The sequence below is a fragment of the Ovis canadensis genome, chromosome 16, assembly GCF_042477335.2.
Source record: "Ovis canadensis isolate MfBH-ARS-UI-01 breed Bighorn chromosome 16, ARS-UI_OviCan_v2, whole genome shotgun sequence".
NCBI lineage: Eukaryota > Metazoa > Chordata > Mammalia > Artiodactyla > Bovidae > Ovis > Ovis canadensis.
Genome location: NC_091260.1, coordinates 16,079,895 through 16,096,132, shown reverse-complemented (window position 1 = coordinate 16,096,132; position 16,238 = coordinate 16,079,895). Strand labels below are relative to the sequence as shown.

Genomic DNA, 16,238 nt, shown 5'->3' with positions numbered 1-16,238 from the left:
GGACCAAGGAAAGCAGGTAGCCTCTAAGTTGAAAAAGGCAAGGGAACAAAATCTTCCTCAGAGCCCACAGAGAGGGACATTGCCCTGCTAACACTGATGGTAGCCCACTGAGACCCATATTGGACTTCTGATCTTCAGAATTATAAAATAAATTTTTAAAATATTTAAGCCATTAAATTTGTGGTAATTTGTTAAAATAGCCCAGTAGGCTCCTTTTTTCATGGAATTCTCCAGGCCTGAATACTTGAATAGGTAGCCATTCCCTTCTCCAGGGGATCTTCCCAACCCAGGGATTGAACTTGGGTCTCCTGCATTGCAGATGGATTCTTTACCATCTGAGCCACCAGGGAAGCCCCAAAACAGTAACAGGAAACTAACATATCAGTAAAGATCAGGTCTAATGCCATGAAGCTCTTAATAAGGATTAAGAGGAGAGGCACAGAATGAGACACAAAGGCAGTGAGTGAAGAAGAAAACAGCTGAACCTCCACATCCGTAAGTTCCACATCCTCGGATTCAATCTACCAGAGATTAGGAATATTCAGGAAAAAAAAAATTCTATAACGGTCCAAAAAGTAAAACTTGAATCTGCCATGGCTGCCAACTATTTATATATCATTTAGATCATATTAGGTATTACAAGTAATCTAGAGATGACAAAGTATACAGGAGGATGTGTACACATTAATTGCAAAACTATGACAATTTATTTTAGGGACTTTAGCAAATGCAGACTTTGGTACTGGCTGGGGATGGTGGTCCTGGAACCAAGGCCCTGTGTCTACTGAGGGATAACTGCAATCTGTTTAAAACCAAGGACCAGCTTCCCTGGTGGTCCACTGGTTAAGAATCCGCCTTGAAATGTAGGGTACCCCCAGTTGGATCCCTGGCCGGGGAAGATCACACATGCCGTGGGGCAACCAAGTCCGCGTGCTACAGCAGCTGAAGTCAGCGTGCCCAGAGCGGTGCTCCGCAGCAGCAGAAGCCATGCGATGAGCAGCCCCAGTGCAGCAGCCACGATGCATGCGTGTGTGCGCGGTCACGTTTGACTCTCTGCAACCCCATGGACTGCAGCTTAACAAGCTCCTCTGTCCACGGAGAGCGGGTGGCTATTTACTTCTCCAGGGGATCTTCCCAACCCAGGCATCGAACCCACATCTCCTGCATTGGCAGGTGGATTCTTTACCACTGAGCCACCTGGGAAGCCTGGCAATGGAGACCCAGTGCAGCCAAAAAATAAAAAATAAAAAAAATTCAAAACCCCAAGTACCAAGGGTAATATCATAAAAGAGCCAGTGACTTCTACAGATCTAGGTCCACATTATCTGCTGTTCCCCACTACTTTATGAGGATAGCACTTCTAAAGTTACTAGGAAAAGGCTTGAGAGATGTGCATAGCTAGATTTAACTTGGGCCCAAATTTGGTTTGTCAGTTTCCCTCTAAACTACCAAGGAATTTTAGTTGGCTTTAAAATGACTTATGGGTTTGGGCAGGATGTTTTAGTATCAGTCAGGAGAAGTCATCAGCTGCACTGATGTAGAGCAGCTGCATTAAGGGTATTGGATTTGCCTCATTTTGAGGTCCCAGTGTCTGTCAGTGAATGCCCCTAACAGTGCATTCAATAAAATATTTGTCATAATTAATTAATATATACTGAGTGCTTGTTTTGTGAAAGGAATTGTTCCAGGCCCTTTCACACATGCTTAGCTTATTTAAACCACGTGCCAGTTCTCCAAAGTAGGTATCTCCATTTAATAGATGAGAAAATTGAGGCACGCCTTAATTCTTTTCCCTAGGGAACTAGAATGTTTATTTTAGTTCCCAGGAGAAAAATACATTGTCTACAGAAGACTACTTATTTCTTTTCTAAGAAACCTATCCTAAAAATTTCTCCCCTAAAGCATCTCATTTCCTGGGGTGCTCTGGACTCTACCCTCAAAAGCAGGTAAGTTATTAAAACTGGATCTGAATTTAATGGGCTGCTTTCTGCCTACAGGGCCAGCTAATTAGTCTTAATTATCTCATTATAGATTCGAAGTATTTCCAGCTGCTTTTTTACCCATTACTGCCCACTCCCTCCTCAACCCCAACAAATGTCTATTTCCCAGATAGTCTCTGCCAAGTCATGGACACAAGTGATAGACGTTGAGGTATCCTTCCTATCTATCAGAACACTGACAATTTCTGACCAAGCTTCTCACTTACTAAATCCTCCTGGGATATCTATCTACTTCTGTGTCCTTTTCTCCATGAGAAGAAATATGCTTTAGCCAATTATTAGACATATGAAAAAATTTCAAAAACTACATTTGACTTTCACTGACCACAGAACTGTACTATACCAATATAGGACAAATAATAAACATGAATCTTATCTGTTTAGATAGAAGTTTGGAAAGTAATCCCTTCTTCCCTCCAGCCTCAAATCAATCATTTGTCCAAGTAGTTAAAAAAAATGAAGAAGAAAAAGTTACATTCCCTAACTGATTTGAGAAAGTGACAGGCAAAGGAACAGCAAAAGTAAATATATGGTTAGAGGGCTACAAATTATATGACTGACCTTGGGCAAGTCATTTAATGTCTTTGTATCTCATTTTCCTAACAGATAAACAATGCAATGATACCTATTTCATGTAGGCTGTGGTATCACATAGGAAAATGTATGTCAAATGCATAGCAAACTATAAATTTGTAAACAAATGTTAGTTATTATTAATAAAGAAAAGGAGTTTCCTCTGTATTTTCACTTCTTTCTTTAGCAGCTATTTCTAGAATACGCTTCCGATTCCAAAGAAAGGCAATGCCAAAGAATGCTCAAACTACCACACAATTGCACTCAACTCACATGCTCAAAATTCTCCAAGCCAGGCTTCAGCAATACATGAACCGTAAACTTCCTGATGTTCAAGCTGGTTTTAGAAAAGGCAGAGGAACCAGAGATCAAATTGCCAACATCCTCTGGATCATCGAAAAAGCAAGAGAGTTCCAGAAACACATCTATTTCTGCTTTACTGACTATGCCAAAGCCTTTGACTGTGTCGATCACAATGAACTGTGGAAAATTCTGAAAGAGATGGGAATACCAGACCACCTAACCTGCCTCTTGAGAAACCTATATGCAACAGGAAGCAACAGTTAGAACTGGACATGGAACAGACTGGTTCCAAATAGGAAAAGGAGTACGTCAAGGCTGTATATTGTCACCCTGCTTATTTAACTTATATGCAGAGTACCTCATGAGAAATGCTGGGCTGGAAGAAGCACAGCTGGAATCAAGATTGCTGGGAGAAATATCAATCACCTCAGATACGCAGATGACACCACCCTTATGGCAGAAAGTGAAGAGGAACTAAAAAGCCTCTTGATGAAAGTGAAAGTGGAAAGTGAAAAAGTTGGCTTAAAGCTCAACATTCAGAAAACGAAGATCATGGCATCCGGTCCCATCACTTCATGGCAAATAAATGGGGAAACAGTAGGAACAGTGTCAGACTTTATTTTTTGGGGCTCTAAACTCACTGTAGATGGTGATTGCAGCCATGAAATTAAAAGACACTTACTCCTTGGAAGGAGTTATGACCAACCTAGATAGCATATTCAAAAGCAGAGACATTACTTTGCCGACAAAGGTCCGTCTAGTCAAGGCTATGGTTTTTCCAGTGGTCATGTATGGATGTGAGAGTTGGACTGTGAAGAAAGCTGAATGCTGAAGAATTGATGCTTTTGAACTGTGGTGTTGGAGAAGACTCTTGAGAGTCCCTTGGACTGCAAGGAGATCCAACCGGTCCATTCTGAAGGAGATCAGTCCTGGGTGTTCTTTGGAAGGAGTGATGCTAAAGCTGAAACTCCAGTACTTTGGCCACCTCATGCGAAGAGTTGACTCATTTGAAGACTCTGATGCTGGGAGGGATTGGCGGCAGGACGAGAAGGGGATGACAGAGGATGAGATGGCTGGATGGTATCACCAACTCAATGGACATGAGTTTGAGCTAATTCCGGGAGTTGGTGATGGACAGGGAGGCCTGGCGTGCTGCAGTTCATGGGGTCACAAAGAGTCGGACATGATTGAGCGACTGAACGGAACTGAACTTCCCTTTTTATTCAAGTCGTTTACTTGCTATTTCAAATTTTTCAAATTTAAGCTAGAGATATCTTCAGGTGCCAATTACCTATTAGAAGCCACAAAGGTACATGGATATTATGCTACCTTCATCCCTAAAGAGAAAACCCTGTCTTAAAGTCCATAAACACCATTTTAATATTAGTACCCCTGTGATAATGAAAAGTATGACTGCTTGTTAAGAGTCTGAGTATCTGAGGAAAGCACTGCTCACTCAGATCCAATCAACATGCTTCTCATCTGAGTAGTTCAAGACAAAGTACAATCATAAAGTATCCAAGGAAAATCAACTATGACACTGAGCAATTCTAAATTTGTGGTTGGTAAAAAACTTAATCTGCAACTAACAATATTTAGTTCTCTGCAAAACAAAAAAAAAGGTGTATTGTAGCTTGCTCCCACACTTCCCCTCTTTAATATTTGTCAACTGAATTCACCTCCACTCAAATTAAACAAAATAGAAGGTTTTTATTTATTCAAGTATTTTACACTGAACAGCTCCCTTGAGGTTCTCCATTTACTGGCTTGGGTAATATTATCTTTCCTTTAGTTTATTAGATTGACAAAGTTAATTTAAAAATAACCTTGGGAACTTTAAGTGATTCTTGGAAGGGCTAACACGCATGCACATATGGTTGGCGACTATTCTCTTCTGTATGTATGTTACCTCATGAAGGGTTTTTCTTACATTAGTTTTTATAATTTCTTAAAATAAAAAAATATGTTGCCAACATAAAAATGATGAAATGCTTTCAATTCTATTCTTCATACAAGTGAACATTTTGTCTAGTTTAGCCAAAGAGCAATTTGATAAAGTGGTACAACTGTTTATTGTCAACACCCCCACCCCCATCATTTTAATCTGAAATACAACCTGGGGCACATAGCATCTAATTAAATTCATACAAAGTACAAATTACTGAATAGAAACCAAAATGCATTTCAAAGTAAATACCAATTAATGTGACACCCAATTTCTTCCCCCTTTTAAATCACTCCAGTGTGCATGGCTTATACACAAAGAATATTCAATTTCTTTGTAAAATTCAATTAGAATATGCTTTATATTTCAGTCCAAGAATCATGTCCAATGCTCTGCAAGCAGGTTGGCTAGGCATTTTTTCTATGTGATTTTTTTAAAAAATCACTGATATAAAATGTTCCTCTTCAATTTTTTTGTTTAATTTGAGAAGAATTCTCATTATCTAATATTTCCCTCATTCAATACATGGATCTTTGAATTTGACAACATCACTATTTCTTTTTTCCTTGTTTTCATGAAAGTGAGCACCCAACAGAAAACTATAAAGCCATATATATAGGGATTCTGATAGCAACATCTAGTCAATCTAGCTTGTGAGACAGGCTTCAAATAATAAAACTGTGTTTAACAACACTCAACAAATGCTTGTCTATAAAGTAATAACTTGAACAGAGAGCAACAAGTGACTCATCAAACACAAAAGTGGCCAAGTGTAGATAAACACTTGCAAAAGCAATCAGCCACTTGATTTGTTTTGTCTCCGAGAGCCCGATTATCAAACTACTGCCAGAGAGAGATCATGGCAGGCAGAGCTGAGCTCAGGAGCCAGGACAACGGCACGGTGCGTCCCTCACTCACCAAACACTAACTGGGCACCTGCAATGCGCAGACACTGAAACTGGTACTAGGAAAGGTGGAGAAGGCAGAATCTATGCCCTAAAGAAGGCCAACGCATTTGGGGAAGAAAGGGAACTCTGGTTTGTAACAAGGGAAGGAAGCTCTGGCAATATTTACCACAAATCATCACTTGATGCTCATAATATATGTTTATTTTTAAAAGTGAAAAACCACTAGTAAATAAAAAATGTCTTTTCAAGCAATGCACAAGTTCCCAGAGCACAGCTGATATTGTTTTCATCTACTCTCAGATTTAGTTTACTTACACTGAGTATCTGTTTAACTTTGGTCTCCCTGCCTCTTTCAGTCTGTTTGACAGGGCATTAAGAGCATTTTTAAGGCTTAGGAAACAAATTAAGTCTAGACAAGGGTTTCACTATCTCCTTTAATGCTTGGACAATTGTGAAGGCAAGGAGGCTAGCTCTGTGAGGGCAGGGGCCAGTAAGTCTCACTGGTCCTTGTCTTGTCCTCAGAGCTCAGCACAGGGTGCTCTCTAAATGATTATGGAGGACCATGACAAAGAGTCTGGACTGCTCTTCTGCTCTCCAAGGCAGCCGCTGAGAGGTAACACAGGCCAGTGTGCAGTGTGTGAAGCTGTCGCTCAGATCTCCCATTTGCCTAAGGTAGCAGATGATTGGGTTTTGCATGCCTGGTTTACACTCTTCAAATATTTATAGACAGTTTTCTTTGCCTCAAGCCCTACTTGTCACTTAGCCAAGTTATACATACATGGTTCTTTTAATCTTTCTTTAGAAATCAATCCCACTAAGCTCCTTAATCATTCCAGTTGCATTTTCCTCAACTTTTGGCTGTTTGTCTTTCTGGTAATATATTCTGTTGAAATGCATGAAAATAACATAGATGCGGAGCAAAGAAGGATTTAGTTATCTTTGTGTTACAAGGGTCAATGTCTTTTATGTGTAAAATGAAATTATTTATCCCTTTTCTTTACATATGATCATGTTTTAAAAAATTCATATTTAAATAGATGGATCAATCAATACATTGCAAGAGAATGGAAGAAAAAGTATCATCAGTATTCTTTTCTCTAAGGGTGATACTGTCATTGATTTAACTCTCTCATGTGTCTAAAAACTGATTAATTTAACCTGAAGTATCCAAACATGGGGGAAAATGGGATTCCAGATGACATGGTCAACACAGAGAGGCTTAAGTACCCATTCTAAGGTAGCTATCTACTTGTGGATACTTCTAACTTGCAGCTTTTCAAAGCTAATAAACAAAAATAAGTTAATTTTTCCCATTAGGAAAATAATATAGTAAGGAAAATTTCAAATTACCAGAAAAGAGGAAGTCATCTATAGTACCTTACTCAAAGACAATATTTAACATTTTTGAAGAATTTCATTTTAAGACTTTTTTTTTGGATGAATGTTTCTTTTCCCTCCCAATAAGCATGCTCAACATCATTTGCACAGCTTAATACCTTACTTTTTTGCTTATTATAACAAAATTTCACATATTACTTTGTCTTCGAATCAAAATTTCTAATGACTACAACTATTCCATCAAGTAAGTAGATCTGGCTAACTTTATAATTCCCTGTTGTTGGACATTTACATCATTGCCACATTTCTCTAGATTAAATGCCATTACAAAGAAAATCTTTTTGTTGAGCTTTTCTGTATTTAAGATTACATTTTGATTTGTATAGCAGTAAAATTAATGGATCAAAGCGAAAGTCTTAGTCACTCAGTCATGTCTGACTCTGTGTGATCCCATGGACTGTGGCCTGCCATGGTTCCTCTGTCCATGGAATTGTCCAGGCAAGAAAACTGGAGTGGATCGCCATTCCCTTCTCTAGGGGATCTTCTCAACCCAAGGAGAGAATCCAGGTCTCCTGCATTGCAGGCAGATTCTTTACCGTCTGAGCTACTAGCGAAGTCCCAAAGGATCAAAGGATACTCAGAAAATAAATTCTGAAGTAAAGAATTAACACAAGTATTAAGTGAAGTGAAAAATACCACCTTCTATACAAAAATTTGTCTTTTGGTTCTGAAGTTAATGAGTCAATGCTCAAATATTAGAAAGCTGTAGAAAAACTGTCAAAGATGGCAAATTCCAATTAGTTAAATATGGTACCCACAAGTATGACGCTCCTTCATTCACACAAATATACTGTCGATCCCTTATTAATTAAGCTTAAATTCTTAACCTTACCTAGATCTACCATCAGAAGACGAGTGAGGGCTGTGTAGAAGGCTGTTCGGCATCTGAAGTCACTGAGACTGTAACTGCCACTGATGCCAAGAAAGGGGAAGTGTTCACTCTAATGAAAGCAAAAGAGCATCCAAAGTTACTAATGCTTGGCCTAAACTACCCAGAAAACTCTAGTCATTAATTCAAGGAAATAAGACTCACCGTGTGATTTTTTAGCATGAATTTCACGGCATCTATCTTCACAAGTTTTTTTAAAAGGATATAGGTAATAGACGTTAAGGAATCTGGGGAAATATGATTGTCTTTTCAATAAGTAACAGATCACAAAATAACACTGAACTCTAATGGCATCAATTTCTATTTATGATGAATAAATATTATTTCTAAAGAGTTTTATTCCTATAGAAATGCCTTCCACTCTGTTAAGAAGGATAATCCATTATTAACCAGTGCAATTACTTTTCCTATCTTATACATATTCTAGTTATGGAAAGAAAGAATGAATTTTATAATTAAGACAAAAACTTTTTTACTATTAGAGCCTTGATAGTGGAAAATTAAAATTGACCCTTTTTACATTTTGGGTATAACTTGAGAACTTCTTTTCACTTAATATTATTTCATAAAAAATAATTATGAAAGACCCATAATAGGCTATCAAGAAAGAGAAAATTATTCAATTCTAAGAAACATGAGCTTAGTTAGTAGAAACCTAAGGAAATTCTGCTTTAGATGAAGAAAATTGGAATACAATTAGGAGGATGTAGCGACCACAACTGTAGGTCCTTAAATGTTGAAGTACAGGTTTAAAGGACCTAAAATTTCTTATATGCCTACTAGGTGCAAGGCATTATGTATCTGTTAACCCACCAAATTTTCATAATTACATTGTTAAATATTATTTATTATGTTTAGTCTGTAGATAAGAAAACAGAAGCTCTGAGAAATTAAGTTACTTTTCCAAGATTACGTCTCTATGGACTGAGACTGCTGACATTTGACCCGAGGTTTGACTATAAAGGCCACGTACTTTCTACTGTACCACATTATCACCTGAACAGCTCAACTCAGAATGAGAACAGAGTTGAAAAACATCACAAACATGATCCCAAAGCCTAAATAACTTCTGGTTAGTGCCATCATCAAAGAAAGGCTGAAGTGGGTTCTAAGAACACCAATTCAGCACACAAATACCCTCTGCTCTTACTTAGGGTTCATCCTAGTCCTGTGTTTTCTGCTCTAGCTAGGGCACCTGTGGGGCATTCCTTACATACTTACACATACCTTTCTTTAAACCATAATGATCTTATATGCTTCCAAAAAAATATAATAATCATCTTACATGGTTCCATTTATGTCCCAGTGAAAACACTGGCTCTTTTCCTTCACATCATCTCCAAATGCAGATGTCTATTAACTCTATACACTGGCACTGATGAGCCTAATTTTAAATGTTAGTCACTCAAGTGTAGGTGTAAGAATAGAAGACCAAAGTTAGGAAACCTGGGCTTTCAGTTTGACTACACCATTCAATCAGCTGGATGAGCCTGAGTATTACACTCTGCTCTCTTAGCCTTAGTTTTCCTCTTCACCAAATGAGGATACAGCCAAGCTATCCTGGGTTGTGAGGATCAGATGATGCACCTGTCTTTGCCAATCACAAATCATGGAGATGACACAAAGAGGCAGAGCATGAACATTTATAGAATGCTTACTACTTTCAAGGTTAATTCTCTCAATCCCATGAGATAGATTCTCAAATGAGGAAACAAAGTATAAAAACGAAGTTAAACTTTCCAAAAGACAGGCAATTAGTATGATTTAGATTCAAGCTCCTCTGACTCAAGGCAACCCATTGAGGTGCAGGTTAAGCAACTGCGTATTTTGCTTGTCTCCAAACTAGACTGCACACTTTTTAAGGGTAGTGGCCGCATGTACGTGTTTTCCTCAGTGCACTGCTCTCAGTGGGTGCTCGATGCACTGTGGGTTTCCAGCAGGATGAAACGAGATCAAGGTTGATGGGCAGCAAGGCTCTCCTTGCTTACAAAGAGGCACACTTGATTTTTTCCAGTGTAAGTCACTGAGCAGAAGAACTGCCACTCAAACCCCACTCAGTTAAACAGGGGTAGGGATCAATAAGCTAAGAAATATCTTAAGTAATTACCAAATACAATTCTCTTAGAATTGCAAAGTTAAAAGTGACAGGGTCTATGGGTAATAAGAATGCTGCCATTAATAGGAATCTTCCTGTCAGTGCGGCTAATAAACAGCAAGTCATGTTTTGACAATAGAATATTTATGGTAGCAATAAACAGAACATTCACAGGAAGAATCTCATCTGCCAAAGACACATTTTCTGCAGAATTGCATCTGTGCACTTTGTACCCAGGCCAGATTCACTGCCTTTTAATTACATTCTAAAGAAGAGGATTAAGAATGATTTTTAGAAACTTTTTTCATTAAAGAAAAAATGAAAGTTCATCTGAATACTTATATTTCCCTTTAGGAATTCAATTCAAAGCTAGCCATGGCCCTTACAAAAATATATAATTTTTTAAAAAAGATAAATAGATACACCATCTTCATAATTTTCATTCTTCCCTAAGAAACTACAATTCTTGTAAGCTGCACCATTTTGGTTGGGTGGTAGTACCAGATTAGATTTCAGAGGCCTATTGACATCAGTTCATAACAGTACATGTGGTTAATGGTGGTTAACAGTAACAGTAGTAGAAGTCTAGAAGAGTAAGAGAATTTAATAAAAGTCACACATGGAACATATAAATGGCAGAACTTTTGGATTCAAATCCAAACTTCAAAGGTCTGTGTGACTTGAAAGTATAAGCTCTTTTCACTAGGCTAAATCATATCCATTCAATTTGAAATATGCCAAATGATTCTACAGAGATCACTAGCTTTTTGAGGTACAAGTGAAACTGGAACTAGGCCCCAGAAGGTACAGGGAAACTCCTTTTTTAGGAGGCATCAATTCATTAATGAGCCTTTATGACATTCAGGACTGAGCAAACTCCACAGACTGGCTGATATTAACTTACAAACAAAATGCTCAGGAAATCTGTCTGTTTCCATGTGGTTACGAAAACGCTGATGGCAGTGAAGATGGTCTCACTGATAGTTAGCTGGGGCAAGAAAAAGTTGAAAGAATGGTGTATCTTAGAGATGGTCAAAAATTTGAAAAAAATCTGTATCTTCAGAAGAGAAGAATCATCTAACTGAGAATGCCCTGGTTTTTTAAGTTACAGGTACCACACACTTTAGCAGCTAGTGGGCAAAGTAGCACCAAATATTACTTCAATTCATGGCAGCAAGTATTTACTGAGTAATATTGTATTTCATTAATCCTAAAACATCATTGATTATAAAGAATATCATTATTATATGCACTACTAAGAATGTTTTAAGATATAAAATTATAAAACATTTTATTTTCCTAAGTGTTAAAATGTGATGAAATTTCTATTTCAAAATCAAAGTACTGTATTAGATGCATGATATTCACTAAGCACAAGAGGGTGGATAATGGTACTGATCGAGGCAATTATGTAAAAGCCATACATGTTCACAAACATTATAGATAGAATTAGATCCTGATGATAGAAGAGAGTTCACTGATAAAAAATTACCTGATGGAAATTACTGCAGGTATGATAGGTATATAGTATAATCACTGAAATATTAGTGATTTCAAAAGTAGAATTATGCTCATGAACTGTACTCGACTAAAAAAAATCCAAACAGGTATAACCAAAATGAAGCATCTTAAGGGACACTAATAACCGCGTGTGAGGAGTAAGAGCTCAGTCACTTACGGTTTAGTCACAACAGGAGAGGCAACAATATGGTCTAATGTCTGCTATGTGATGAAGTTTTGAAACTATAGAGAAAGGAAACAAAACAGTCCTAATAGCTAATAACTTACAGTTTAATAGGAGAGAGGACTAGCCAATACTAGGCTATATTATATTTATCCCTAGAAATACAGACAAGGACTAGGTGTCTAAGAACACTAAGAAAAAGAAAAGGAACAAAAATGAAGCATTTAGTAGCATCTACCATGTGACTGGGTCAGTAAGACCAGGTACTTTATTACTGTTAGATAACATAGATAAATTATTACATATTTATTATATTATATGAAAGTGAAAGTCGCTCAGTTGTGTCCGACTCTTTGAGACCCCATGTACTATACAGTCCCTGGAATTTTCCAGGCCAGAATACTGGAGTGGGTAGCCTTTCCCTTCTCCAGGGGATCTTCCCAACCCAGGAATCAAACCTGTATTACAGGCGGATTCTTTACCAACTGAGCCACCAGGGAAGCCCTATTATTTAATCTTTACAAAATCTTAAGAGATAGATAACATTCCCTTTCTACAAATGAAGAAACTGAGCCGTAGAGAAATTAAATGACTCCTTCGATTTCTTTCAGTTAACACAGTGACTAAGGATTATAATTAATAATTACTTCAAGATGGCCCTACCAAGTTTTTAGTGAAACCTGAAAATTTAAGAGACCTAAGTGAGTTGTAATGGGTCAAATGAAGAGAATAGCATATGTGGTGATTCAGTGAAAGGATAATGAAGGGTATCAAAAAAGTGAAAATCGCTCTGTTGTGTCCAGACTCTCTGTGGCGCCATGGATCATAGGCTGCCAGGTTCCTCGGTTCATGGGATTTTCCAGGCAAGAATACTGAAGTGGGTAGCCACTTCCCTCTCCAGGGGATCTTCCCAACCCAAGGATCGAACCCATGTCTCCTGCATTACAGGAAGACTCTTTATTGTCTGAGCCACCAGGGAAGCCTCAAGGGTATCTAGGGGAAGGCAAAATAAATTTCTTTGGCCCAAGTATAAAGTACAAATTGGGGTTGAGTTGTGGATCAGGAAATTAGTTTTGGGAACTCAATACGTTCAGTTCAGTTCAGTTCAGTCGCTCAGTCATGTCCGACTCTTTGTGACCCCATGAATCGCAGCACGCCAGGCCTATTAAAGAACTCAAGTTTAAACCAATAATTTTACTTTGACCCAAGAAGCATGTGATTCTGGGCTTTTGGGAAGTGAAATGATCAGATCAAAATAATATTCAAAGAAGGTAACCTTGTAAAGCATGAATCTATAAAGAACTGAGAGAAGGCCTGCATAAGTGGGCTACAGAGGAGGAATAGAAGATTCTCACCGTTGATGCTAGTATAAAAACAAATAGAGCAGATTAATTATGGGATGACTTTTCCAAAGATGATGGAGACAGCAAACAAAGAAATACATCAACATTTCTTTTGATGGGAAATGTTAATAGAAGTATGCCTGAGGGATGTAGCTGAAACTAGTTTTATTTAACATTCTGAAAACCATCTGGAGATGGTGATATTCACAGAAATAAAATGATACATTTTAATACTGTTTCTACAAAAGCAGAATTACGACTGTTTATTACTAAATATTTCCTGTAACAGACATATCCAGTTTTACTTCCATCCTTTCCCCTTACTTGATACTAGACTCTTGTTTCATCTTTCATCTTCTACTCTTTCCCTTTGCCGCACCTTCTACTCTTTCCCTTTGCCGCACCTCATTCAGGATTCACCAGATCCTGGTGTACAGGAACTATGGGAGATAGTCTTAGACAGTTAGTCTGCAGCCAAATGGAAGGAATTCTTTTTGCAGCAGATAACTTGAGCCAGCTTCATGGTTTCTGAGTTTAACAGACTATGCACTTGCACAGAGTCCTGTGGTTATAAAGGCCTCTGCTTGGTTCAGTGTTCTGCTGCTGAGGACTTTAAATTCTTAATCATTTATGGACAATGCACACCACATTTTCATTTTGTACTGGGCCCTGTGGATGAGGTATGTGGTCTTGCAATAACATGAAGAAGTTCTTAATTCTAAGAATTGTTGAAGTTCACATCATCAGTAGGGTAAAGTGAGTTTGGATAAATTCATGAATTAATGTAGAATTCTTAATGAGGTCTGTTTTTAAGAAGCTAAAGACTATCTTTTGGGTTTTCTCAAACCTTTGAGGATGATGTAATAGGGGCAGCTACCAACAGAGGGCCTAACAGAAAATGAAATTTCCTTTCTCATTATTATCTATCTGAAACTCAGAGACATGCATGCAACTGCTATAAATCTGAGTAAACAATGAATTTCAATAGAAATGTTGATCAATTATTTTTCAAAGGAAGAAAAACTTGAAATAATGATTAAAAACAAAACAGAATTATGAATGAAATGTGACTCTTCCCTCTCTCTCAGCATTTAAAAAAAGTAAGTTTATTTGATGGCTCTCTATGACCCTTATTCTCACTCCAGTTTTCCAGGCAGCTTCCTTGTCCTAATCACTTAAACAATCTTACGTCTTTCCCAATTAGACAGAAACCAGAATTTATGACTGGAAAACATATCAAAGCAAGAAAAGGATACCCAAGTATTAAACCTAACTGTGAAGGGTTGCCCCCGGACAGAGTCATTTCAATCCTGTGTCTGTTAGAAAAAGCTATTTAGAACCTGGAATTATTGAAATTTAACCTTAGAAAATTAAAAAGTACATTAAAAAGTTACTAGATACGTTTGCTAGATTTGCCGTATATGCCACATATAATGAATCTGCTGGGAGAACAAACTTTCTCTCAAAAAGGCCAATGGATTTTAAAGTTACAACAGACTTGCTAATTTAGAAAGCTTCAAATTTACCAACAGAAACCTTGGAATAAATGCAACAAGGGCTTTCCAGTTAAAATCTGGGGACTTAACACAATGGTAGCCTCCTCACACACATTATTATTTAGAAAACTAGACTATTTCTAAAAATGTCAAATCTGCCTTTTCTAAGTGAAGACAAATTTCTTCAGAGAAGATTCTGTAGGAGAAATATTCAGATTTTCTGTTGAGGACATTCAGTTCTATTTTCTAATTAACTTAAGGCAGAAGTCTTCAAAATATGGTCCATGAGCCACCAGCATCAGCTGAGAACTAATGAAAATGCAAATTCTTAGGCCTCGGTCTAACACCTGTTAAAACAGAAGCTCTGGGGGTAGTGGGGCCCAGTAATTTGTATTTCAACAAGAACTTCAGAAATTGTGACTATCACTAAAGTTTGAGATGACTGCCTTAGGTAAATAAACATGAGGCTTTTTAGTACTTCCTAAAAATGAGAACCTTTGTGATTTTAATTCCTAAACAAGCAGTCAGATAGAAGAACACCAAAATTCAGAGACTGGCTTTGAGGACCCAAATAATGAGTAAGATTCACCTTGAAGAAGATAAAAATACAAAAAACAAAACAATAATTATTTGAAAACATGCATTATAAAAGTAATAAGGGACATTAAAAAATTTTACAGTAAGATGCTTTTCATTTCTTTGTTACTAGCATTTTCAATACAAATATTTTGAATATTAATATATAAACAGATTTCCATTTATAAAGGTCAGCTGGTGAAGATTTTTATCTTGCATAACTGCTTCTATCGCTGAGCCATCTTATTTTTAACACAGAAATAACATATTGCTTTAAAATCAGGATTTAAAAACACATTACAATAAAGAAATCGATTAGAAACAACAAAACATGCATTAGGTAACCAGCAACTGCACTGAAATAGATACACCACTCACATATTCCATTATGTAAATGAATTCAAAGATGTTTCATGACTGATCAGCTAGAAGGGACATAATGATTTATAATTCAAATAACTGAGCACTGAAATCAAATTGAGTTAATATATATTTCTAAATATGCAAACCTGAAATAATTGTTAAAAAATATAAATCAATGTACCCAAGTTGAAATTATGCCCATCCCTTGGTTTAAAATGTTACAGCTTTTAAACTTTTATCTAATAAGCTTTTAGAAAATATGATTTTTTATTAACTTCAAAAAAGAGTGCTCAAAAGCAATAAGTGACTTGTAAAATAAAAGATTATAGTCAGGATTAAAGAAGATATAAAAGATGTAAATGGCAGGAAAGGATTTTAAATAGCAGATACAAATAAATTAGGCTTTATGTAAATTGAACAAAAAAATACAAATCAAATTAATTTTATATTAGATTTCAATTTCAACCTAAAAAATAGGGTAAATCTAAACACAGATATGTGCTATAAAATAACACAGGCTTCTTTCCAGATAATATGTTCTCAAAGTAATACATTGTGAAAAGGCCAGAGTTTGCAATACTAGGAAGTACTTATAAACCACTTCATATGTTAGAAATAAAGAGTATTTCAGCATTATTATTAAAAAAATACAGGTTGAGTTTTTT

At 36.9% G+C, this 16,238-nt stretch overlaps 1 protein-coding gene across 5 annotated transcripts in view; it reads right to left on the bottom strand.

The window, feature by feature from the left end:
* The window catches only part of RANBP17 (RAN binding protein 17), a 355,460-nt gene that overhangs the window by 87,944 nt on the left and 251,278 nt on the right, over nucleotides 1–16,238 (bottom strand). For all 5 annotated transcript variants that reach the window (XM_069556017.1, XM_069556019.1, XM_069556020.1 and 2 more), the window contains 2 exons: nucleotides 8,161–8,224; nucleotides 7,960–8,068 (listed from right to left, as the gene is read on the bottom strand). In XM_069556017.1, coding sequence (XP_069412118.1) covers nucleotides 7,960–8,068; nucleotides 8,161–8,224 — 173 coding nt within the window. The remainder of the gene's footprint in view (nucleotides 1–7,959; nucleotides 8,069–8,160; nucleotides 8,225–16,238) is intronic.